This window comes from Dendronephthya gigantea, unplaced genomic scaffold, assembly GCF_004324835.1.
Source record: "Dendronephthya gigantea isolate DGI-Jeju-01 unplaced genomic scaffold, DenGig_1.0 000203F, whole genome shotgun sequence".
Classification (NCBI taxonomy): Eukaryota; Metazoa; Cnidaria; class Anthozoa; order Malacalcyonacea; family Nephtheidae; genus Dendronephthya; species Dendronephthya gigantea.
Window position 1 is genome coordinate 83,778 of NW_021163213.1, and position 23,445 is coordinate 107,222.

Consider the following 23,445-nt stretch of genomic DNA (forward strand, 5'->3'; position numbering starts at 1 on the left):
AAGCGGCATTAATTTATATGAATTAGTAAAATTGTACCTTGAGAGTACAAATCTTAAAATTATATTCGTTTCATGATAGTTTCATGATTAGTTTCAATGTAACAATACTAATCAATCAATGTCTGTTTATAAAGTTGCTCATACAGTCATCTAACATGGTGCATTTATTTACTGTTTCTAACAGGATGAAATTGCTGAACATAGGAAAATCATACTTGCAGCATGTCTAACATATTTTTATGTTTTTCATTTGTCATATTGTGACTAAGATATCTAGGCTTTCATATCATGCAAGTTGTATCATTCTGGTTTGGCTCGTTTCAACAACTTGTCGGCAAGTTCCTCAAGTCTTTTGCGGTACTCTAAATTTTTGTAATTACAGAGGGGTACCCCTTTCAAACCATACAATCCCCCCCACCAGGCAGCAGCCATAACCCCTGTGCTATCGCTGTCCCCACCATGGAACATGGAGCCTGAACACAACTCATACCAGGAATCTCTTGCTCTCAAGAGCGCATCGTATGCAATCATTGGAGCATCATGTCCGCTTGCTCCACCCCAGCCAGAATAGCTAACAGATTTATAAAACGCATCACGTTCCGGAATGCCGTATTTTTCTGGGAATTTTGGTTCGGCTTTGCCGTCGGTTAATCCTCGCAACTCAAGATAGTTCTTCCATTTGCTGGTGAAATAATCCCAAGCATTTTTATTCTCTTCAACATCCCGGTTAACTTTCACGATGTAGGCCCATACCTTTGGAAGAGTGTTAAGTAACGAAGCACCCCAGCTCACCAGCGGTTTTCTCTGAATGGAATACGCCGTCATCAAAGCTGTTGCAACTGAGCCAAGAAAACCTTTGGAATGAAATATAGGATGTGAGTGTAGGTAAGGTATATCACCCTAGAGCATGGTGTATTATTAAAAGGATAAGAGTTACATATAAGTGCTAACCAGTAGGATGGTTGTGTGTCATTCTTCCACTTTCCACAGCAACTTCGATCAGCATTTCTTCTTGATTTTCTTGTGGAAACATCAACCCAATGCACATTGCCCTCATGGCAGCACCACATCCTCCCCCACGAGGGTTGAATGGTATCACATAACCTTGCGGACGCGAGGGTTTCAATGTGAAAACTGCACTAGTCGTGGTCAGGCCTGGTGCTCTATCCCACATATCCTAAGGAAAGACAATTGACATCTGTATTTCGATTCAAAACAATAACAATTCTTGACTCTGGTAGACCCACCTCATCACACGTCTTCTTGTAATTTGCGGCCATTGTACAGAACAATTGCTCGGTTGTTGACCAATCGGAGACCAGAGCTTCGCCGGTTGCTATGTGCAGCACTGTATCGTCGCTTACTCTCCATCCTTTGATGTCAATCTTTTCCAGCCCACCAAGATGTTGTAATTCCTGATGAATGGCAGCACCACTGTGACAGAACTCCCACGAACCATTCTTATAACCCAGTGCATCACCAACACCACTTAACACCATCGCAGCCTTGTATCTCTCGGCCAAATCCACTTCCGACATGGCTAATTCATACACTAGAAGTAACAGAGATATTATACAAAGGATCTTTATGTATCCAACTGCATTTTCACTCCACGTTTTTGCCCTGAGTCGTTTCCCTTGTACCATAACATCATTGCATGACATGGTGCACGCAAAAGTTACCCAGATATTTTCATCGATTTTTCATCTACATCGTATTAAAAACATATAAAACTTTATCTCCAAAAACTTATACTTTATAAATACTACCCTTACCTTTGTTTCGGGGGCTTAAGTAATTATTGAGATAAAGAACTTTTGTTGTATAAATATGTAGCGTTAGAAACTTGTTTGTCAATTTCGCTTTCAGTATTGTCAAAGATTAATACCATTAATCCGTGGTAATAATCTATGGTATTGTAAAAATCAGCCAATCACATTGCGCCTTATCTATAATTATTATGGTTATGTATGATAATTATTTTAATTATTTTCTTCCCCAATTTTGTATATTATTAGTGTCTCCACTTGCACCCGAGGTTTAGTTGTTCTTGGGACAAAAATTTCCCTTTGCTTTTTTGGTCAGTCGGTGTTCACAACAGAACTTGGAAACAAAAGGTGGTAGGTACTTCACTTTTTTATCATTGGCCTTTTGCAAGACTATTGAAAATGTTTTTTCTTTTTAAAGAAGATAATACAACACACAGATATTGAATGAAGAAAGTTTTATTTCTATTCATATTCACAAAGACATTCACATATTACTTATATGATTCCAGCCTTGCAGATATGCCTGAAAATAAACAGAAATAATTAATCCTTGGCTCAAGTAAGTAAGAAGGGGAGGAGGGGTAGAATTTCTAAAACACAGCCATAGGTATCTAATTTCATTTTAACCTCACCATTTCTAATCTTCGTCCTCATCTTCTCCACCTGAACCACCTTGCTGTCCTTTCTTCATGTTTTTACGCTTGACGCGGCCTGGTCTGCCACCACCATAAGGCGACTTTGAGCTGAAGTCAATGTGCTTCTGGGAATCCAGACGGACAATAAAGGATGGCACATTGACAAGCTGTTTACGTACTCTGGAAGAAATATGGAATCAGCTTAGACATTGTTGCTAACTTAGATGAAATGCAGTTTAGTGAAAGTCAATTCATCCTTTCCAGAAATACCATTTTGGAATGACATGTCTGGTCCACTAAAACTACACTTATCACCAGTTTGTACAATTATAGCCTGACATTTTGAGAGGCAACTGTCATTGCTATTTTTTCATCCTTTTATGAACAGTTTTTTTCAGCGAACTTTTGAGACATTTTATATAAAGTACCATCATATTTTGGTATGAACCAGTATATGTGGAAACTACCATTATCATAATGGTATGACCATACATTATGGTTTTTACCATAATATTTTTAGCCCCAAACCACCACAATGTGATACCACTTTTCGGGCTGAAATTACCCATTAAAACCCACCTAATGTGACGCTGGAAAATCAATACTCTAGCGTGGTGAATTGACTTGGCCAAACCCAATTTAAAAACTTGTGTCTGAAGTCTCCTTTCTAAGAAATCCTCGATTCGCAGACCCAACACGTAATCTAGTTTCATGCGGCTCTCGTCCAACACACCGATTCGCACAAGCCGACGAAGAAGGGCATTTCCTTCAAATAAACGACGAGGATCTTTTTCGTCAAGAGTTAGCAACTCTCTCGCGGCCTTGCGAATTTTGGCTAAAGTGTACTTGACACGCCAGACTTCGCGTTTATTTCTCAAGCCATATTCCCCAATGATCTTTAATTCCTGATCTAAGCGCTCTTTTTCGAAAGGACGACGCGGTGTCGTGAAGGTTTTCGAGCAAACTGGTTTCGGCATCTTGACTCTTTCAAGATGGCGGCGAAAAAAGAAAGAAGAACGAAAAGAACACGTGGAAATCCCTACCTGCACCGCGGGCTGTGAAAGGAAATCTAAACAAGGAAGTTTGTATGGAAATGATGGAAATTTGTCTAGTTATGAGCTTGTGTTTTGCTTACTTAGGCAGTAAACAGACCCATATAAACAGCCCGAAACCTTTACCGCATTTTCACGGCACTTCCACCGCACCTTCACCTCTAGGTAACCCAGAAGTGCCAGAGATATGGGTGACTGGGGTGACCATACATAGGGGAATGTTGGTCCCTCCGCAAGTGAAATTGCGTTATTCCAAGTGGCAGCCCCCGCCGTCGACAAACTCAAGATGGCGACTATCAAAGGAGTGATGGAATTGCTTTTAAAAAGTGTTGCCAATAATCCGTTTTCCCGCAGAAGTAGCAGGATTTTCTTTCACAGGTTTGTTTGTTATTTCACTTGGTCCTTCCTTACTTGGTCCCTCCTAAAATGTTCATATAATGAAGTAATAAGATAAAGCTTTCATGCTGGTTTTATAAGGTTTTATGTATTCATTTTCTCTCTTTAGAGCTCCTGCTGTTAACATGCAAATGATATCAGTTCAGTCTCAAATTAGGCACAGTTCTACCGGGAATGATCAGGCTGAGAAAGACCAGCCAATAGCATATTCCAAATCACCAGCACAACAGCACACAGTTAATGACACTCTGCATTATGACTCCAACAGAATAAACTCATATCGGACATTTATAGTTTGTTTTGGAGTGTTCTCGTTTGTGATGTATTATGGGTTTATACGAGAGGAAACAGAGTCTGAGAAGAAACTATTTGAGGTGAATGAAATGCAAGAGAATTCTTTGGAATCCAAGGCAGAGCAGGTCTCCGTATGAAGAATTGCCAAAGTTATGGCAGGCTAGTGACAATTGTCAGAGACAGCACAAGAAGATTCATTTTGAGCTTGCGTAATCCTTTACCTGACTGACTTATTTACAAATTGATTTTTATAATATGTGAATATAAATATATGACTTTATAAATATTTATAGCTTCAAGTACTAGATCTGCTGCTTATGGGATAATTATTATTGAAGTTTGTTGTTAGGAAAACATAGCAGTTTGTATGTATACAAATATATATTTATTGTTCAATGGTTATTGTCTCGTTGGCTGAGTTTTTTTAATCATGTTTTATTATCAAATTTATTCACCTTCACCGCCCTTCCCCCCTCCGACGCACCGCCTTCTCCCCCCCCGTCCAACGCGGCCTTTCAACGCACTGCCCCCCCCCTCCAACGCACCGCCCACACGCAGCCTTACATGAACAAAACACACCGGCATAATTGCCCTATTACCGGGTAAAAACCTCCCAACCTACGCTTGCAAAGATGATGATCTTTGATCGATAGCAAAAACTTCGCTGAAAAAATGTATCTTCCGTCGAGCGCGTTTGCTTTTGAACGACATAAGAAAACAACCAGCAGCAAGAAGATTGCTAAAGGTACAACTTTGTATTTCATTGCTCTTTGTGATTCATTTCAGAGCTTGCTTTTAAACGCCGTTACACCTCTATGAGCTTGTCAAATGGCGCTGTGATACGTGTTCATGCATGAAACCTTATTATTTATTGATCTCTTGCTGTCGCTTTAAACTGCTTTTGCACAGAACTGTTAAATAAACGCTTCGTTTATCTCGCTTGCCGCGTATTTATTTTTGAATTTGAAATATGATCACTTCGGTTTGTACGTTCGCTATTTAAAGAGCAATAAATCGATTTTTACCGATCAAAGGTTCAGATACGATGTTTTGACCTCAAAAAACATAAATAACAGAATGCTTTTAAGTATTCTCGTTGTATTTTGTCTCCGAAAAACCAAGTGATTCTGTTGTTGTTTCCCAAAATACTGGAAAAACGTTTCCAAGAAGAAATCTTAAAAAAAGTTTTTGACTTGTTGTAATCTGCCTGCGTAATGTTTTTATTTCGTGGTTTAATTACAATTCTTTTATGCTTATTTAAAAAGCGTATGCATTTTTGTAGTCTGAGGGTTTTAGGAGTCATAGATTTGAAATTTAGGCCACTGGAACCTTTTGGTGATCAAATTTCAAGATCACCATTACAGGATTACTAAATTCTGGCAATTTTTGCTCTATTTTTGCCTTTGCAACAACATCAAAGAGTTGCAATATTGCTGGGCTAATATTAATCAGTGTTTTTTATATGGAGCAGTATGTGGTCTTTTAAATTGTTCTGATTCAATACGAGATGATCTTTTCTAGCCCTCAGAACAGTTTGGTGCTGCATACTAGAGCTATGTGATATGATAGTTATCCAGTAAAAATTATGATTTAGTTTAGGTTTCCTCCTTTAGTAACACTGGATCAATAAGAGATGATTCTTACTGGACCTCTAGGAAGAACAGTTTAGAACTGATAGAGCTATTCAGTATAAATAAAGTTAATTTAGTTTAGGTTTCCTCCTATAGTATACCCACACAAAATTAAAAAAAGTATGGATTCTTTTAAATTTACAAAAGATAGTGGAGATGAAAGCAGTGGAGTGGATGATGACTTGTTATGGGATGACATGACAGTCAATGGTACAGACAGTCCAATCAGTGGTTCATTTGTTCCTCCTGCGGGTGCACCATTCTCTGCTCTTACACCAAGTATATGGCCCCAAGATATTTTAGCTCGGATCCAGCAGGTACATTTGTGGGCATTTCTCACTCAAAATATCAAATCATTTCCTTTTGCTGTTAATATTTGCATTGATTATGAGCTTTGCTCTGTGTGGTTAAATATTTAGACTGAAGATGCCGGTGTCAGTCCTGGAGGAGAGTACGATGAATTTGGATTTTCTGTTGAGTCAAGTACGTTGTGAATCTCCTCGGTCACCTTTGAATTAACCATGAATGAATTTCTTCATTGTGAATATTTCTTATTATGGCTTTGCCTCCTTGTAGCGGAAGCAGAAAGCTCAGAGTCCGTCCATTATGTAACAGATGAAGAGCCAGGTCAGAGACTCAAATGGCAAGCACATCTCGAGTTTACCCAAAACCAAGAACTTGGTGAACTTACTTGGGACAAGGTTAGTACAGTTCACAACATTTTGTGGCCAGTGAGCTCAAGGACACAACTTGTGGTTAAACTGTACCCTTTGGTATCTGTCTTTAGGTCTCTTCAACATTATCGAGAACTGATAAATTGAGAGAGCTAATTCATGCGGGAATTCCTCATAGCATGAGAGCACCAGTAAGAATTTATGATGATTTATGGTTACAATTTGTCTTTCCTGATCATCTGTATTTCTCAGACAGCTTTTCTCTCTTCTAGATATGGATGAGAACATCAGGTGCAATGCATAAGAAAGAGTCGATGGATTTTTCGTACAAGGTATATTGCTTGTATGTTTAATAATAGGTTCCATTCTATTATTCACTACTGTTACTCAGGTCAAGCTCTAATCGATTTAAAGTTCAACAATTGTTATCTTTCAATTTACCTGAACGATTTTGTCAAAGAAACTGTCATTGTCACTGCAATAAACCATCAATATTATCCGAATTTTGAATTTAATTTCACCATTGACATCATTAACCATCCTATTGCTAATCAATGACATCAATTTCTATCATTTTCCAGCAAATTGTAAAAGCCAGCGGAAGTGATAATACGACCGCTATGGCAAAACAAATTGAGAAGGATCTGTTGCGTACGTTGCCCAGCAACGCCTGCTTTTCAACACCAACTAGCACCGGAACAAGGAGACTGAGGAGGATATTAAAGGGGCTCTCCTGGCTTTACCCTGATGTTGGTTACTGTCAAGGAATGGGCGTGGTGGGTACATACAGGCGGGCTAGCTCAGGGATTTGAATTATTTTTCTTTTAATATACAATGTTGTTTTTCATAATCTGGAACTGTTTATTTATGTTTGTTAGATTGTAGCAACACTGCTTTTGTTTATCGAAGAGGAGGATACGTTTTGGTTGATGTGTACCATTATTGAGGATCTCGTACCACCATCCTACTATTCCAACACTTTAATTGGTGTTCAGGTAAGTTAGGGAACTACCATAACTGCTTTAGTCTAATTTCCAACCACAGAATGTTATTATGCATTGTACGTAATTTCTCTTTTCTCTTCCTAGGCTGATCAAAGAGTGCTGAGACAACTTATTGTCAGCTATTTACCAAAACTAGACGAATCTCTGAAGCAACATGACATAGGTACTGTATGGTATGACAATACCTTGCACAGCATTATCAGGCAATTCAGAACTTATTTTCCATATATTTTTTCTCTCGATAGAGATATCACTGATCACACTTCACTGGTTTTTGACTTTGTTTGCAAGTGTTGTTGAGATGAAGGTGCTGTTAAGAATTTGGGATCAGTTTTTCTACGAGGGCTCTGTGGTTCTGTTTCGTATCACACTGGGCATGATCAAAATGAAGGTAGAATTAAATTTTTTTGAATTTAGAACTACATATACAACAAAATATCTTTGAGATTGATGCAAGAGGAAAGAGATTGTAGTTCTTTCAATGAAAACATTAGTTTGTTCCACTGACTTGTAAAAGATACAGTATAGGTATAATAGATCTAGTATAGGTCATTGCTTTGCTCTTATGAAAATTTCTCAAGATATAACAGTTTATAGTTTGTGTGCAGTTAATTGTTTTCTGGTGGTAAATGTATCTCGCTTATACTTCTCTCTCCTATATTTATCTTCAATAGGAAGATTATATCATTTCACAAGACAACTCAGCGCAGATATTCAACGCGTTATCAGACATCCCGGGAGAGATAACTGATGCAAATGAGCTATTTGAGGTGATGCTGCACCCGCCAACCCACTCGATTGACGTGAATTCCTTGTGACTTTCCAAACCAGAAGCTTAAACTTTGTTTATCTTTCTTCCAAAGATGGCCTCGAAGGCTTCAGGATCGCTGACTGACGTTATCTTAGAGGCACATCGAAAGAAACATTTGGCCTTCTTAATGGCGGATCTTGGCTCCCTGACAGGAATTGATGGACCTCGTTCAGGCGACAAACAAGCAAGTTCTTCCCTCTTTCCATAGTCATGTTGCCTCCATCCTCTGGCAAACATATCTAATCACAATATTCACATCCTCTTATGACATTCTGTATAATGTTTTTCAGAAAATCCATCGTCGTCCCATTGTAAGATCCGAGAGCTCTACGTGGATTGGATATCTCCTGGGTAAGGTTAAGTCTAATGATTGGACTCACAGTAGTACTGTAGCTTCGTATCCCGAACACGTAACTTGCCTGGTACGTAAGCAAAACTTGCGCATGTGTAGAACGAATTTGATCGTCTCTTTACCGTTCCAGGTAAACATGAACTAGCGTTGGCCAAAGCAAAGAATATCCGCCAAACTGGTAATCATTAAAATCCTTAAATTATAAATGAAACCGAGCAAAGATTTCTTGCCCACAATTGAAATCGTTTCAACCAATTATCGTTCTTCCATCTTAAATCCCGTTTTGTTGCATTCTTCAGAGCTTGTTGCAGATTTAAGGGAAGCTATTTTGCAAATAGCCCGGCATTTTGATGCTTTCGATGTGAAAAAGGTAATCCTCGGAAGATTTCACTACAGACTGTGCTAAAGACAGTGTTTATCGTATAGTCCTTTCACTGTAAAGCATTTATACTAGTCTACATTTGTACAAAACCATGTTGTCTTTGTGTAGGGTCTGCAGGTCGATTATTCCGTTGAGAGTCACGGTCATGATTATGAGAATTTCGTCAACGTTGCCAAGTAAGTCGGGACGACGAGTATTGCTGTGCAATGTACAAGGTTTTAATTTATAGTCCTTTCTTGTCCAGAAATCGACGTCGAAGGGCGAAGGCTTTGCTGGATTTTGAACGTCATGACGATGACGAGCTTGGTTTCAGAAAGAATGACATCATCACGGTATGTCACGTGATGCTCTGCTGCTTTGGGCCTCTTGTCGTCTCTCAACTTGTTTGTAATTTTGAATCATTTTTCTTGCAGATTATCTCGCAGAAAGACGAGCATTGTTGGGTCGGTGAATTGAACGGTTTACGAGGTATGTTTATGGATTATATTTTGACTTGTAGCGGCTGGCAATGGGACAGGATTAAGACCAGTTTAATATAGCTATGAAGCATTCCAAATTCTCTGAAATTGAGTATAATGATAAGTCCTTCAGTTATTTCAGAATGCTTCATAGCTATTAGTCAACATACTCGTATCTAGTGCCTTAGCAAGTCTGTTTATGCTGGTTGCCTTTCCCGCTCAAATATAGGATGGTTTCCCGCCAAGTTTGTAGAAATACTGGACGAGCGAAGCAAAGAGGTAATGACGAGGAGACACTTTAAGTTTCTGTGTTTGACCTATTTTGTATTCATAATAAGTTCACCGTACAAAATCATGTTTGTTTCGTCTTTAGTATTCCAGTGCTGGGGATGATTCTGTCTCGGAGACGGTGACAGACCTAGTGCGAGGTAGCCTCTGTCCTGCTCTGAAGAATATCTTTGAACATGGTATGAAGAAACAATCCTTCCTTGGCGGCTCCTATCATCCGTGGCATTTTATAGAAGAGGTAAATCACGCTTTATACTATCCTCCATCACTGACTGCACTTTGGCATGAGAAGAGAACGAGCCGTTTTCATTCAAATCAAGACAAGGGATCTTCAAAGAATTTGGATAAAATATGCAGGGCAGCCGAAGTTCAGCTCAATTTGACGTTCAATGAAATTGATGTTTTTTAGGCTAGCGCTCATCAGGTCGAGAAAGATTTTCAGTCAGTCTATTCAAGACTCGTCCTTTGCAAAACATTCAGACTCGATGAAGATGGCAAAGTTCTCTCGCCTGAGGAAATATTATACAGAGTAAGTGGAAGCAAATACCATCACAAATAATCAACGACTACATCCTGTGGCAGGCACCTCATGTGAATTTCTGTTCGTTTTTAAGGCAGTACAATCCATAAACATGACCCACGATAGCGCGAAAACACAAATGGACGTAAAGGTATGTTATATACCACTGTATATTCATCGATAAGTTCCCATATTCCACTTCAACAGTGGGTTTAAAACACGCGCTAATCATTTAAACTTTTACATTTTAGCTGCGCTCACTGATATGTTACGGTCTAAAGTAAGTTAGTAAGATCCTTTGCATCTCAGAGTTGTGTGTTGTCAGAGTCTTCGTTTATATTATAACATTCAAATCTTTCTCCACAGCGAGCAATGTCTTCATCTCTGGTTCGAATCATTGTGTGCCTCAGAAGACATCGTTAATAGATGGTAAATCTAATGTTTTAAACTTTGTATCATGAAAACACATTGTTTCATGAGAGAATATAATTCCTTTGTGATGTTGTTTTGGTGGCTGCTTATAGGACTCCAGAGAAGTAATATTAATTTTAACTTATTTTGTCCTCGTTTTTGTTTCATTTAAAAGGTTCTATCCGTGGTCATTCGTCCGCAGTCCAGGATGGGTTCAGATTAAATGTGAACTGAGGTGAGTTAGCGCGCGGATAGTTGGCTATCTGTCGTACATCTAAGACTGCTTGTCTGTTTTTCGAGATCTTCTCGTTGTACTGACTGTTGTGTTTCGTGTTTTTTCTTTGTGTGTTTCCAGAGTGTTGGCCTCGTTCGCTTTCAGCTTAAATATTGACTGGGAAATCCTGGATAAAAAAGGCGTAAGTATACACTACATTGTTTACAATTCCCTTCTGATGTATGGAATGTAATCTGTTATTAATAAAGCGGTACTGCATTGGCTTTAGTTGATTTGCTGTCCACGTACTTTGCAAGTCAACAGACTATAAAACATCCATCAGAAGTGAATTGGATCCAACAAAATTGGATCATGTGAATAAAGAATATATATTTTCAATATTTGTGATGTTTGTATTGTATCTTGATTATGAATTAACGCGTTTTTTTTCTTTTTTATGTGTCTTGATGTTGGGAAACAGGACGCAAGTGTAAGTTGACGATATTTGTTCTTAGTATTTATAACCTTCCTTGCCGAAGTCTAGAAACCTGTAGTAAAATTAGCATGCAGTGTGCAAGTTGTTGAAACAGGAGACCATTGAATCTTTTCACAGACCTTGCTTTTTAGGTGCATATACCAGTTTGTTTTTTAAGGTAAATGTTTTATATTTTCCAGGTGAGCAAGCCATTGAAAGACAGCGTTCAAGATATGCTGGTGAAACACCATTTATTCAGCTGGGATTTATAGTCCAGTTACGATTTGCAGTCCAGTCGTATCCTTACAACAGAAATTTTCACGCATTCACAAAATCATCCCCAAATAAACAGTCTGCTGTTAAATAGAGTTAGGAAATAGTATTTAAATTGTATAGGCTGGTCAATGGCTAGTTTCTCTGAAAACGTATCATGCAGGAATATTTATGCTGGACCGTAATACTCAGGAAAAAAAACACGTCTTTGATGTAATTATTTGTGTGAATTTAGACCGAACAAGTCAGAATTGAATGAATTTAATTATACTGATAAATTTAATGGACGGCAATATCGTCAAGTTTTGAGAATAAAATGTATATTTGCTAGTATTATTTGCTGAAATATTTACGATAGTAATCCCATGTTTAGTAAATCCTAAATAGCCGAAATTAATCTTTGAAATTGGATTAGTCTTTGATTTAGAATTCGGGTTCAACTTAATCCTAATCCTAACCTAAGCCCAAGGAATTAATTCGTTTAATTAGGATTTACTGAACATGAAATTATTGCGGTATTTACTTCTGTTGTATTAGCTGTTAATAGTCACTAAACAGAACATAATGATTGAATGAAATTATTTGAATATTCATCTCTACATTTTGGAAGCGTGTCAAATAGTTTACCAGGTTGTATTGCTAATAATATTGTTACCAGGCTGTCAGGGGGGGTAAACCAGTATAATATATAATTATTAGTGTAAAGATATTTTCATCTGATGATCACGAGCATGCGATTTTAGCTGATTTTAAACGAGTTCTAGCATTGGGTTCATACATAGGATCCAGCCTGTTTTCCCAACTCGTTTTTTCTCAGAGTTTCTCCCCTCAGACCTCCAGAAGAGAAGGGTAGTGCAATCCGTCAATCTTGAAGGGTAAACTTGCGCCTCCTATATCCCATATTATCTCCCCAAAGTCAATCGTACCCCCTCATGACTTTAAGTTGCTGTTCTAAAGCGATGCCTCTAAACGTCAGATTGCCTGGAGTAAAGATCTACCGACTCAAACGGATCCTTCATATTGCATTGACAGTCGCTCGGGAAGGCCTCGATGGATGTACTAATTGTGCCGAGTGCAAGCCGACCACTCTTCGATGAGTCTTGACCACTGTACTCGTCAACTGAAAAAACATGTCGGTTACTTTAGGTATCACTGTCTACTATGTTAGAAATTAACAGTTTACAACTGATAGAGCTATCCAGCATAAATAAAGTTAGTTTAGTTTAGGTTTTCTCCTGTAGTAACACTGGATCAATAAGAGATTATCCTTACTGGACCTCTAGGAAGAACAGTTTAGAACTAATAGAGCTATCCAGTATAAATAAAGTTAATTTAGTTTCCTCCTGTAGTAACGCTAAATAAAATGAGAGATGTAGTTAAACAGAAGTGGAAATTTCTTAAATCCAGTTACCGTTTCTTTCCTCATTCATTAAAGCTAAATTTCGCATTTTATGCAACTCCCAGATAGCGCCACAGACACAGAACGTGACCAGCACAGCGATCATACAGTACACGGATATACTGAATATTCCTCCACTGCCAAAATAATCTTCTGCGGGACCTGGCTTCTCCTGAGTGAAAAATATCAACTGCACTTAGGCAAAAATCACAGAGTGATATCATACTAAATCTTATTTAATCGTACCTTTTGTGTCCCAATATGCTCAGACATTTTTCTGATTATTTGTTGTTCATGCTTTTCAAGATATTCTTGGAAACATGATGTCAGATTTTTCGCTTGTTCTCTTAGTACAATGCCGTAAAATATTTCCTTGAGAAGCACCCCAGAAACTCTGATATTATGTTCTTTCTGTAGATTTTGAATAACATCTTGTAAACTGTTGATGTCCACTAAAGCTGCGTCAACCTTGTACTCGATCAAAGGAAGGTAGAGGTCTTTTTGTTTCTTTACAACTGAAAATAACGTACAAGTCATACTCTGTCAGTTCTAAACTGTTCTTCCTAGAGGTCCAGTAAGGATCATCTCTTATTGATCCAGTGTTACTACAGGAGGAAACCTAAACTAAACTAACTTTATTTATACTGGATAGCTCTATCAGTTCTAAACTGTTCTTCCTAGAGGTCCAGTAAAGATCATCTCTTATTGATTCAGTGTTACTACAGGAGGAAATTAAAACTAAACTAAACTAACTTTATTTATACTGGATAGCTCTATCAGTTCTAAACTGTTCTTCCTAGAGGTCCAGTAAGGATCATCTCTTATTGAACCAGTGTTACTACAGGAGGAAAACTAAACTAAACTAACTTTATTTATACTGGATAGCTCTATCAGTTCTAAAATGTTCTTCCTAGAGGTCCAGATCCAAACTAAACTCCTGCTGGATAGCTCTATATATCAATCCTATATAGGAAAAAGCAACTCACCCTTGATCGTTGCGTGATGTTCGATTCCCAACCAATGTGCTTCGCTTCGATCAACAACGGTGATCTACGAACGGATGAGAAGCATGTAAGTTGTTTTAACTAATATTTTCCGCATAACTAAAAAGGAGCGTTATCTATCGGGTAAGATTGGCTTGTCTGCACCACAAGAAAAACAATTGTAACTTGCCTTTTTGTGCTGGATATCAAACGTTCCTTCCATGAGCAAAGTCATGAGTGTTGAGGTCAGGATTCCAAGAAACATTGTCACAAATAGCATTCCAGTTACGATCCAACATGCTCCCAGCAGTTTCCCGATTACTGATTTGGGATATTTATCTCCGTATCTATAGAAACAAGTTTATTTTTTAGCTCAGTTCAGATTTCCTCTTGTACGGTAGCGACTTTGTTCTTTAGAATACAACAAAGCAACATTGATTCGAATTAGAACATTCTGAAATGTAGCAGAAACGTTCTTTTTGTCAAAATGTAGCAAGCATGGGAAAAAAAGACAATTAGAACGTTTCTCATGTGAATAGAACCTTTTTCGTGGGAAAAGAACTTTTATCGTGCGAAAAGAATGTTTTCGTGGGAAAAATTTCAATTAGAAGCTTTTATAGAGTGTTTAGTTTTCCGAAAGAATATAATATGATTTAAAACAAGATGATATATAATTACTCACCCCACAGATGTCATGCTGATAAACGCCCACCAAAATCCATCAAATGCTCCGCTAAAAAACGAGGCTGAGAACTGTTTCGAATTGGAATGTCTTTCCTAAAAGTAGTGACAAAAACCTTTTTTAAATCTTACTGGATGAAAGCAAAGAATCAGAAAAATATCGCAGAGAATTTTAGTCTTTTTTGTGCTTGGATATTTCTAGTCAGATATCTTGTTTTTTTTAAAGCTTTTAATAACCGTACCAATCTTAGCTGAAAGTGATTATTAATAGATTTTGCTTGATTTAATTGTACTTACCACAAACCACATCATTACACCAGCGATACATGCTGCTAGTATGATAAACAGCAACACAGGCCAAGCTTGAACCAAGGACATCATTAGTTTCGCACTAGAGACATTGCTGTGTTTCAACACGGCTATTCCCAGTGATTCGGCCACAGCGATGAATGGTAATGTCTCAAACAAGGATTTTCCATATTTCGATGTATGAAGGGGCAGTGCTATGTCGAACTGAGGTTGAGAGCTAGGCAGAGTGAAATTATAAGCTGGTTATTAACGTCGTATTAGAGCAGGAGACAATGGCGGATTATTTATTTATCCTGACTAGCTCTATCAGTTCTGAACTGTTCTTTCTAGAGGTCCAGTAAGGATCATCTCTTATTGATCCAGTGTTACTACAGGAGGAAACCTAAACTAAACTAACTTTATTTATACTGGATAGTTCTATCAGTTCTAAACTGTTCTACAGTGTTACTACAGGAGGAATCTTACTGCAATGTAATGGCGAAGCGATGAGGTGTTGAAAGATGTGTTTTCTACCTTTGTTCTTCAACGCTCTCTTTTGTCATCCTTACTCTTTTAATTGCAGCATAGAAGTCCGAAGATCCTTTTGTTTGCTGGTACACCATGTGCACATCACTATGGCAACATTGCTTCACAATACTGCCGAGGAGGTTTGGAAATATTCCTGAGACTTGGCCAGATGGTAAGCTCATGATATACGGACAGTGTTGCCAATACATTATGGTGAGTTGTCCACCTTCATTGCAGGTTTCATCCAGGTGTTTACCACGCGCGGGCAGGCTGGTTAAGAGAAGCGCCAAAGTTGCGAGGAAATTGGATGCTTTTACCAACATTACGCATGATAGTCGTTGAAACTATTTCCACCGCGATTTTGCATCTAAAAGGTAGTTTTAAAGCTTGTCAGTTATTCAACTTTCATTGTGGAAGCGAATCGATCTCTCTGTTGAGCGCTGGCTTATGTTAAAAAAATGCCATCGAATAATGATGAAACTCGCGTATGATATTTTTCACCCAATTGATTTCTTATAATACATCATTTTAAGCATTAAAGATTTACCAATAATTTACTCAAAAATACCGCATGTTCGCGTGTGTAGTCAAAATACCAGAATTGATATTGACCAAAAGCTCCTCTTTAAGTTTCTATCAAAGAGATTATGAGGAATATGAATTTGAAAACGGTGAGATACCACGACGATAAAAATACATTGTGTATTTTATTGCCGGCAAAACAACTGCGTACGATAGATAAAAAAAACCGGCGTCTTGACGCTTCGACCTACGATGCTTTTTTTTCAAAACAGTTGGTGTTTATTTCGTCATTCGCTGTAGTAGTATATTTCACATTGATTTTCTGGGTTGAATAAACGGGGATATATCTCTGAGAGCTTGTCTCCAGAATCTAAAGTCAACAGACTTAATTTCCTGCAAGCATATTCCTTTGTCGCGGTTTTATCCAAACAATTTGCTTGTTTCGGTGCATCGTATGTAATTAAAAGCAACGCGACAGGATCAGGTCATTAATATAAAATTATTACTCCATACCCACGAATGTATTTAGCTTTTGAAATTAACAAAAACGTAATTTACATGCAAAACTATGATTCAAATTCAATTAGCGATTATTTCAGCCGGCGTAAATTGTAGCGTAATGGACATATACAAATTTGGAGAAAATCACATTTTGAATCCAAGTATATATGCATGAAATTCTTGATATATAGGGACCGAATTTACACTGTGCAATATAATTACAGGTTTAAGTTTAACACATATTAAATTAGTATTTTAGAGGTTGCAATATACGGCTTACTTTCATTAAAGTTTGTACGATTATCGCACTGTACGATATGCAAAATTCGTTGCATAATATATTTTAAAAAAACTCTTTTACGACTTCTAATCGTCTTCCAAATGATTCCGACATATATAACAATTATTTGTTTTTCTATCGTCTTGCAAAATGTCGTGTGTACGACGAAGCTTTCATATTGCCTTATGCTTGGGATCTACGGTTACTTTAACTTTACCTTTTTTTATTTCAGTATTATCCTGAGAAATACAGCAACACACAAGTCTGGTAGATTCTTGTTAGGCCTATCTTTCAAGGATTCTTCTATTGACGCTTCGTTCCAAAGGTAACCAACTTTCTATTTCACTGGTTTGATAATAATAATTTGCGAGTCGAAAGTATAGCGACGGTTTTAATGCATTATGACTGGCGATCTCCTTCTCTTGTGGTTGTTATCTTGAACTTAAGTTACAAGAGTATATGCGCCTCGTAAATTCGTTAAAAAAATTTTCTCCCATGCAGAAAAACAGCACTTATGACCTTGCGGAAAATATGAACACCCTGATTTGGCTATATGCCACCTCAGTTGCCAGTCTTTGCTCAAAAACACCTTTATATTGTTGTATCTCTATCCGTGGTGAGAATTCACAATGTTCAATTCTTGATGCACTACTATATATATAAATATATGGTCTCTCTTTTATATGTATATCGGCAAACGATTTCGGAATCTACCAGCTCTTTCGATAGCTTTGCAATATTAGTGTAACGTCAACAGTCCTGATGAATTCTGGTTCCAGTAACCGACACTACTCCTGCGGTCATTTATCACGTCCTGAAAATATCTTTCTTATTCAAAATAGGCTATGTTCTATATGTACACAAGCTTACTACTGCCAACGCATGTGGACTTTGAGAATTAACGCCGCATAAATCTTCTTTATATATATAATTTCATATGCCCAGTGGTTTCTCTCTGACTTGTCTGTGTCGTCAGGATTGTCAATGATTGTCTTAAAAGGGCATTATTACTTGCTTTATACGTTTTATCTATTCAAAAAACAGTCATATGTCTATTCATGAATATGCATATGTTGAAAATAGCTCGTTTTTCAGCGTGTTTGATTATATTCTACAGACTTAATTAACATAAAACACTTTTGCTAAAAAACACAGGTACTCATTAACAACGTGTCTTTTAGTTTTTCAGTTCTCAAATTATCTGCACGTTTCCCTAAAAAATACTAGTTGCAATTACGACTGCGTATATCATCGCTTAAATTATTCACTATTATCTCTGTTATCTTCGCTGAAATATGTTTGTATGCAATTTAAAAACGAAAATCATTTTTCCCTTAATGGGATGAAGCGAGCTCTATAGATTTGTATATGTGTGTGGTGAACTAGAAACAGCATGTTGTCAGTTGTCACTTGCTGGGTTTCGCTGTGAAATGAATTTGGAAAGCGATATGCCACGAATGTCCTATTGTCTCTTGCACAGCGCTGCCATGTAATTTTTTAATTTGAAAATAAAATACAAGTATTGTTCATGAAACATCGCTAAGTAAGATTGATGTACACGCTATACCTATATACTGGATAGCTCCGTCAGCTTTCAATTACTTTCCCAGAGGTCCAGTAAGGATCATCCCTCATCCCCCCACTACAGGAAGACGCTTAGACTAAACGTAAAACTTTATTTACATATAGGATGGCTCTATCACTTAAGCTTGGCCAGTTTGGATCATCCCTGATTGTGTTATACTTCATGAGGAAACCTAAACTAAGTTATCTATGTATGTACTGTGAATGCATCCATCAGTTCTATACTAGAATTTTTCATTGAAGCGGTTCGGCAAATCCCTCCCAAAGCGTGTCTTGTTTATATTTGAAAATTTGAAAAAGATCTACGCCCCTCGATGCATGACTTATCTTTTAACCTTATCTTAAATTTATTCATCAAATATTCCTCTTATATACACATCATACGAACGTGATATCAATTTAAAGCTATAGGTTGATGGATTTTAAGGCATGGAAACGGTTTATAAAGAGTTTTTTAATTTTGTATCATCTTAGAATACCCTCGTAACGAATATATACTACTTTACGTTTCGTTCAAGACGATTTCGTTGAGCTTTTGAAGTGGCGATGCATGGGAGCATAATCCATTAAAATGCCCGCGTACAAGGTATATTTGTTTCTTAATTTTCCTCTACTTATCTCGTTTTTCATATCAGCTAAGTGCCTCACAACGCCTACAGGTTTTCAATTTATGCTATCACCTGTAAATGGAAAGAAAATACGTTAAAAAAACCAAGCATTTTGCCAAATTTACAACCGCAAATTTGTAGCGGTTTCCTTTGCACGTCATTGTTATCATTCACTGTCGGGTCTGCTAGAATTTCTAGCTTCTTGAAACAATTCGGACTGTTGACGTCTTTCTTAATCTCTGTCGACTGGGCAAAACACCCAAAACGCGAATTTTTTTAATTAAAATTAATATTTATACAGGTTGCCTTTGATGAGATATACGACGAATAATGAATATATGAATATATTAGTCCGTATACGCATTTTATGTTTTTACTGCAACTTGGCGAGGCATTGCAGAAGGAAAAAAGCTTGAATTTGTTTATTTCCTGACATTTTCGTCGACCCAGTAGCAAAATTTACAACAATTCTTCAGTAAAAATCAAATATTAAGTGCAACTGGAAGCTTTCCCCATCTTTGACAGATGAAAGCCGCTGCACTTCTTATTGTGATTGTTTTAACAGATTTTTCACTCGCTGCGGATTCAAATGTTGAAGCGACTCCAGCTTTCGTGTGGTGGCTGAAAGAACCGCTTATTTTCTCGTCAGGATCGACTGCAAACAGCGTTGGCGATTTAGGCGGAATTTTACCTGAAATTTGGCAACAAGTCGTCGACAGTTGCAAACCCATTATATCTGCAGATGAATTTAACATTTTGAAACATGGACGAACACTACAGGAGCTGTCTCCCTTATCGAGAGTAGAGTTTTCAGAAAAGCTTTCTGGAAAGAGCTTGTTAATGCCTGTGAAACTACGTAAAGAAAAGGAGTCGCTTTTAGGGATGTCGTTTGTAAAGTTGATAGACTCTCCTGGTGTTGCTGTCCTCATTAAGAAGACCCTGACTGGCACAGGTCTACTAAACGCTATTCTTTTGGCATGGCCAATCTTAATATTCGTCGTCCTTTCAGCTTGCCTGAGTGGTTTTGTTATTTGGCTTTTGGTTAGTTAACCAAGTCATTGTGTGTTAAGACTGAACTAAACAAACGTCATTTATATAGTGGATAGCTCTATTAGTTTTTTCCTAGAGGTCCAGTAAGGATCATCTCTTATTGATCCAGTGTTACTACAGGAGGAAACCTAAACTAAACTAACTTTATTTATACTGGATAGCTCTATCAGTTCTAAACTGTTCTTCCTAGAGATCCAGTAAGGATCATCTCTTATTGATCCAGTGTTACTACAGGAGGAAACCTAAACTAAACTAACTTGATTTATTCTTGATAGCTCTATCAGTTTTAAACTGTTCATATTCGTTCAGGAATGTCGTTCAAATCCTCAGATGTTTGATCCGTTTTGCCCAAAGGGAGTTCTCAATGGTTTCTGGTGGGCTGCTGTTACTATGACAACAGTAGGGTGAGAATCATATGTGTCGCTCTTTTATTTATTTTATTCTATAAGAGCGTTGAAAATACTATTGGTGTTTTCAGGTATGGTGATATAGCTCCTAAGACTGTCCTGGGTCGTCTGTTCACGATTCTCTGGATCAGCGCTGGCTTGGTCATTCTTGCGATGTACATGGGCGTGGTTACCACATCCCTGACGACTACACGACTTGAGGGAACACAACATTTTTATGGTATTAAGGTAAGGAAGTCATGGTAAATTGGAAATCAAGACTGAGCTAGCTTCACCACAATCATCTCTTCACCGGATGATTTTTAGTTTTGACTTATTCTTCTGTACCTGTTGTGGTGGTCCACCCACAGTGATCCAGGGTTACTACAAGAGAGACTTAAGTAAATGATGTCTGGACTTGAACTTTATACTTCAGGTATCCGCTGCAAACCAAACAGAAGAAGAAAAGTTCGCGATTTTACACAACACACAACTCCAAGGTAAGTTCAGTTTTAAACTGTTTCTACTAGAGTTTAAAGTAGAGTTGGATCATCAATTGTGTTCCCACAGGAACCTCGAATCGACTAATTTCGATTCTCCTGGGTAGCTCTATCAGTTCTTTTTTTATTCGAGAGGTCCTTGCTGTAAAGACAAACGATTGTGACGCAGATTAAAACGGAAGCTATTTTCTTTTTAGTTGAAAAAAACGAACGTGCAGTCATTGATGCAGTCTCAAACAACGAGAACAGAGTTCGACTTGGTTTCATCGATTTTTACGTTGCTTCGTATTACTCGAAGCTGATAGGTCAAAAAAATCTTGATATAACACGAATAATTCCCAGAGACCGCGTGTATGGGGTATTGTTGGGAAAAGACTGGGCGCCGGAAGTGATCGATTGTCTGCGACGTTATTCCGAAGATAATCGAGACGTTATCCACAATGTGATAATGAACTATACCCAAGTCTCTGAGGTATGACTCGCTTGTAAGAGTTTGGAGCTGACTTAGAGAGTTCGTGTTGTGTTGTAAATGCATACGAGAGTTATGTTTCATTTTTTTCCTTTTAGCCTCACAAAGGAATGATGGAATATTTTGCAGGAAGTGTGTTTGGTTACTCCGTCTTTGGTTTCTTAGGATTACTGTGTTTGTTTATTGCACTTGGGCTCTGTTTTGATCGTGGATACTTCAATTACTTTTAATACAATTGTAAAGATAAGTTAAACAGGAATATCAGAGCGGAGAATAATATTATATTAACCGATAGTGTACAAAAGTGGATCCTTTTAAAACATAGATATAGCTACTAATATAATTCGAACAAATAATATATTTCAAAATAAATTACGAGTATAAAGTCTTCAGGTATTAAACTTTCAAAGCGTCCCCAAGAATGAATCCTCCTGGGCCAAACTTTTCATAGTCCATTCACCGTCAGTGCAGCGCCAACCATGCAGATAAAATGATTGCATCAGCTATTCTCTGATGTATCTGTTTCCTTCTCCAGAGCGAGATTTAGTTCTTTTGTTCGTTTCTTATCGATCATTTCCAGTTCTCGTATTCCCTAGAACACAAAAAACCGACGTTTAACTATCGTTTCAATCAATGAAATCCCGCAATTGTCAATCAAATCACTCGTATTGAGTGGTATCATTTGCAGTATCTGTAAACTCCACAGGCACAGCAATTTATGGATACCTGTGAGATTTCAGCGGCGATAATACTTCGATATTTCTTTCCTTGACCAAGCCTTTCCATGTCATCCAGAAATTCCTTTCTTTCTTCGATCAGCTGAACGACTGTAATGAAAAATAACGATGTTGACCGAGTGTTTGTCTGTTGTGGCTGTTCAAAACCTGGGAGTTTGCAACGTACCTTCATCAAAACGATCGACTTCGGGTTCTGGTTTCGCTTCCCTCTGAGGTTTTCTTGGTCTGGGAGTCTCCTCAATCATGGCCGCTCCTTCTTCACCGTAAGCCATCGTGTTCTGAAGAATTCTTTTATCCTTCTCTGTTATACATTCTATACAGCATAGGATGTACTTTATTTCAGTATTTAATCTAACTTTATCAGTTCTAAACTGCTCTTCCTAGAGGTCCAGTAAGGATCATCTCTTATTGATCCAGTGTTACTACAGGAGGAAACCTAAACTAAACTAACTTTATTTATACTGGATAGCTCTATCAGTTCTAAACTGTTCTTCCTAGAGGTCCAGTAGGGATCATCTCTTATTGATCCAGTGTTACTACAGGAGGAAACCTAAACTAAACTAAGATAACCAGAAGCCAACTAGATATAGAAATATAGCGTAAAGCAAGTCACCAACATTCACATACTTCCAGGGGGTGGTCTATAAGGCTGTTCTTCTTCATTTGCCAATCTTTGCTGTATCTCAGCCTGGGTGCGTTTCCCAGTGCCTGATAACTGCCTGACTTCTTTCCCAGTTGATTTGGGCGGTGATTTATTCCCTTTCCTCGTACTACTTGTTGGATTCACATCTGTTGGGAACGACTCTCCATCTAGTATAATTAGAAAAAATTCAGGAAGTTCAAACGCGGTGAGATGGAAACACTGACATAACAAACGACTATAATATAGTAAGTTTTTTTCATTACTTTTGCTCCGACATCGAGAGGGAAATTCAAACAGGCTAATCAAATATTCTAACCTTTCAATCGACCACTGAGTTGTCTTTGTTGGAAGTTCGTCAACTTCGATTCCTTCATCATAACTACGCGTGAAAATTGCGAAGAAATATGATCAAACCACGGCCAAAAAGCCATGAACTAAACGAGAAGGTAACCTATGATATACCTTTTAGTAAATCCTGGGTTTCTTTGCTAACAGGCTGTCTTGTAGGAGCCCATAAACCTCCCTTCGCGACTGGTTGCCGAGGACGCGAAGCCATCTTTGTTTTGATTGTAAAATATTGTTGCTTGGGTTAGCTGTGTTTGGAAACCGTCATCTGCGCATGTGCAGTAAGGTCGTCCCGGTCAAAA

The 23,445-nt window shown here is 37.9% G+C and overlaps 6 protein-coding genes across 9 annotated transcripts; 2 read left to right on the forward strand and 4 right to left on the reverse strand.

The window, feature by feature from the left end:
• Nucleotides 1-102: 102 nt before the first annotated feature.
• Nucleotides 103-1,863, reverse strand: LOC114539455 (protein ADP-ribosylarginine hydrolase-like). Its single transcript, XM_028560086.1, has 4 exons — nt 1,776-1,863; nt 1,248-1,552; nt 952-1,177; nt 103-854 (listed from the first exon to the last, which is right to left on the reverse strand). The coding sequence occupies exons 2-4, from the start codon at nt 1,536-1,538 to the stop codon at nt 301-303; spliced, it is 1,071 nt and encodes a 356-aa protein (XP_028415887.1). The 5' UTR covers nt 1,539-1,552; nt 1,776-1,863; the 3' UTR covers nt 103-300.
• A 346-nt stretch (nt 1,864-2,209) lies between these two features.
• On the reverse strand, nt 2,210-3,414 carry LOC114539451 (40S ribosomal protein S9). Its single transcript, XM_028560082.1, has 3 exons — nt 2,984-3,414; nt 2,402-2,584; nt 2,210-2,292 (listed from the first exon to the last, which is right to left on the reverse strand). The coding sequence occupies exons 1-2, from the start codon at nt 3,379-3,381 to the stop codon at nt 2,407-2,409; spliced, it is 576 nt and encodes a 191-aa protein (XP_028415883.1). The 5' UTR covers nt 3,382-3,414; the 3' UTR covers nt 2,210-2,292; nt 2,402-2,406.
• Nucleotides 3,415-4,762: 1,348 nt separating this feature from the next.
• On the forward strand, nt 4,763-12,001 carry LOC114539444 (small G protein signaling modulator 3-like). The gene is made up of 28 exons (XM_028560071.1): nt 4,763-4,891; nt 5,925-6,094; nt 6,197-6,260; nt 6,354-6,478; nt 6,565-6,642; nt 6,724-6,783; nt 7,033-7,227; nt 7,330-7,446; nt 7,540-7,618; nt 7,701-7,846; nt 8,130-8,225; nt 8,319-8,450; nt 8,557-8,617; nt 8,749-8,796; nt 8,918-8,988; nt 9,109-9,176; nt 9,245-9,332; nt 9,414-9,468; nt 9,688-9,737; nt 9,832-9,984; nt 10,156-10,275; nt 10,361-10,417; nt 10,518-10,546; nt 10,633-10,695; nt 10,853-10,912; nt 11,033-11,093; nt 11,373-11,381; nt 11,567-12,001. Exons 1-28 carry the CDS (start codon nt 4,819-4,821, stop codon nt 11,636-11,638), a joined length of 2,400 nt encoding a protein of 799 aa, XP_028415872.1. The 5' UTR covers nt 4,763-4,818; the 3' UTR covers nt 11,639-12,001.
• A 342-nt stretch (nt 12,002-12,343) lies between these two features.
• Nucleotides 12,344-17,697, reverse strand: LOC114539445. Of its 3 annotated transcripts, none has more exons than XM_028560072.1 (9): nt 17,039-17,697; nt 15,525-15,885; nt 15,000-15,228; nt 14,704-14,798; nt 14,212-14,368; nt 14,025-14,088; nt 13,285-13,553; nt 13,051-13,210; nt 12,344-12,759 (listed from the first exon to the last, which is right to left on the reverse strand). In XM_028560072.1, exons 2-9 carry the CDS (start codon nt 15,839-15,841, stop codon nt 12,605-12,607), a joined length of 1,446 nt encoding a protein of 481 aa, XP_028415873.1. In that variant the 5' UTR covers nt 15,842-15,885; nt 17,039-17,697; the 3' UTR covers nt 12,344-12,604. The 3 variants fall into 3 exon arrangements, with proteins under 3 accessions (XP_028415873.1, XP_028415875.1, XP_028415874.1); XM_028560074.1 differs by having other exon boundaries at nt 16,087-17,697; XM_028560073.1 differs by having other exon boundaries at nt 16,066-17,697.
• Nucleotides 17,047-21,784, forward strand: LOC114539447. 2 transcript variants are annotated; one of them, XM_028560075.1, is made up of 8 exons: nt 17,047-17,146; nt 18,511-18,596; nt 19,579-20,054; nt 20,373-20,467; nt 20,542-20,698; nt 20,886-20,949; nt 21,147-21,421; nt 21,517-21,784. In XM_028560075.1, the coding sequence occupies exons 2-8, from the start codon at nt 18,512-18,514 to the stop codon at nt 21,646-21,648; spliced, it is 1,284 nt and encodes a 427-aa protein (XP_028415876.1). In that variant the 5' UTR covers nt 17,047-17,146; nt 18,511; the 3' UTR covers nt 21,649-21,784. The 2 variants fall into 2 exon arrangements, with proteins under 2 accessions (XP_028415876.1, XP_028415877.1); XM_028560076.1 differs by lacking the exon at nt 17,047-17,146 and having other exon boundaries at nt 18,494-18,596.
• A 41-nt stretch (nt 21,785-21,825) lies between these two features.
• On the reverse strand, nt 21,826-23,433 carry LOC114539450 (UPF0193 protein EVG1 homolog). Its single transcript, XM_028560081.1, has 6 exons — nt 23,261-23,433; nt 23,115-23,177; nt 22,783-22,965; nt 22,322-22,468; nt 22,145-22,245; nt 21,826-22,010 (listed from the first exon to the last, which is right to left on the reverse strand). Exons 1-6 carry the CDS (start codon nt 23,352-23,354, stop codon nt 21,918-21,920), a joined length of 681 nt encoding a protein of 226 aa, XP_028415882.1. The 5' UTR covers nt 23,355-23,433; the 3' UTR covers nt 21,826-21,917.
• Nucleotides 23,434-23,445: the final 12 nt, after the last annotated feature.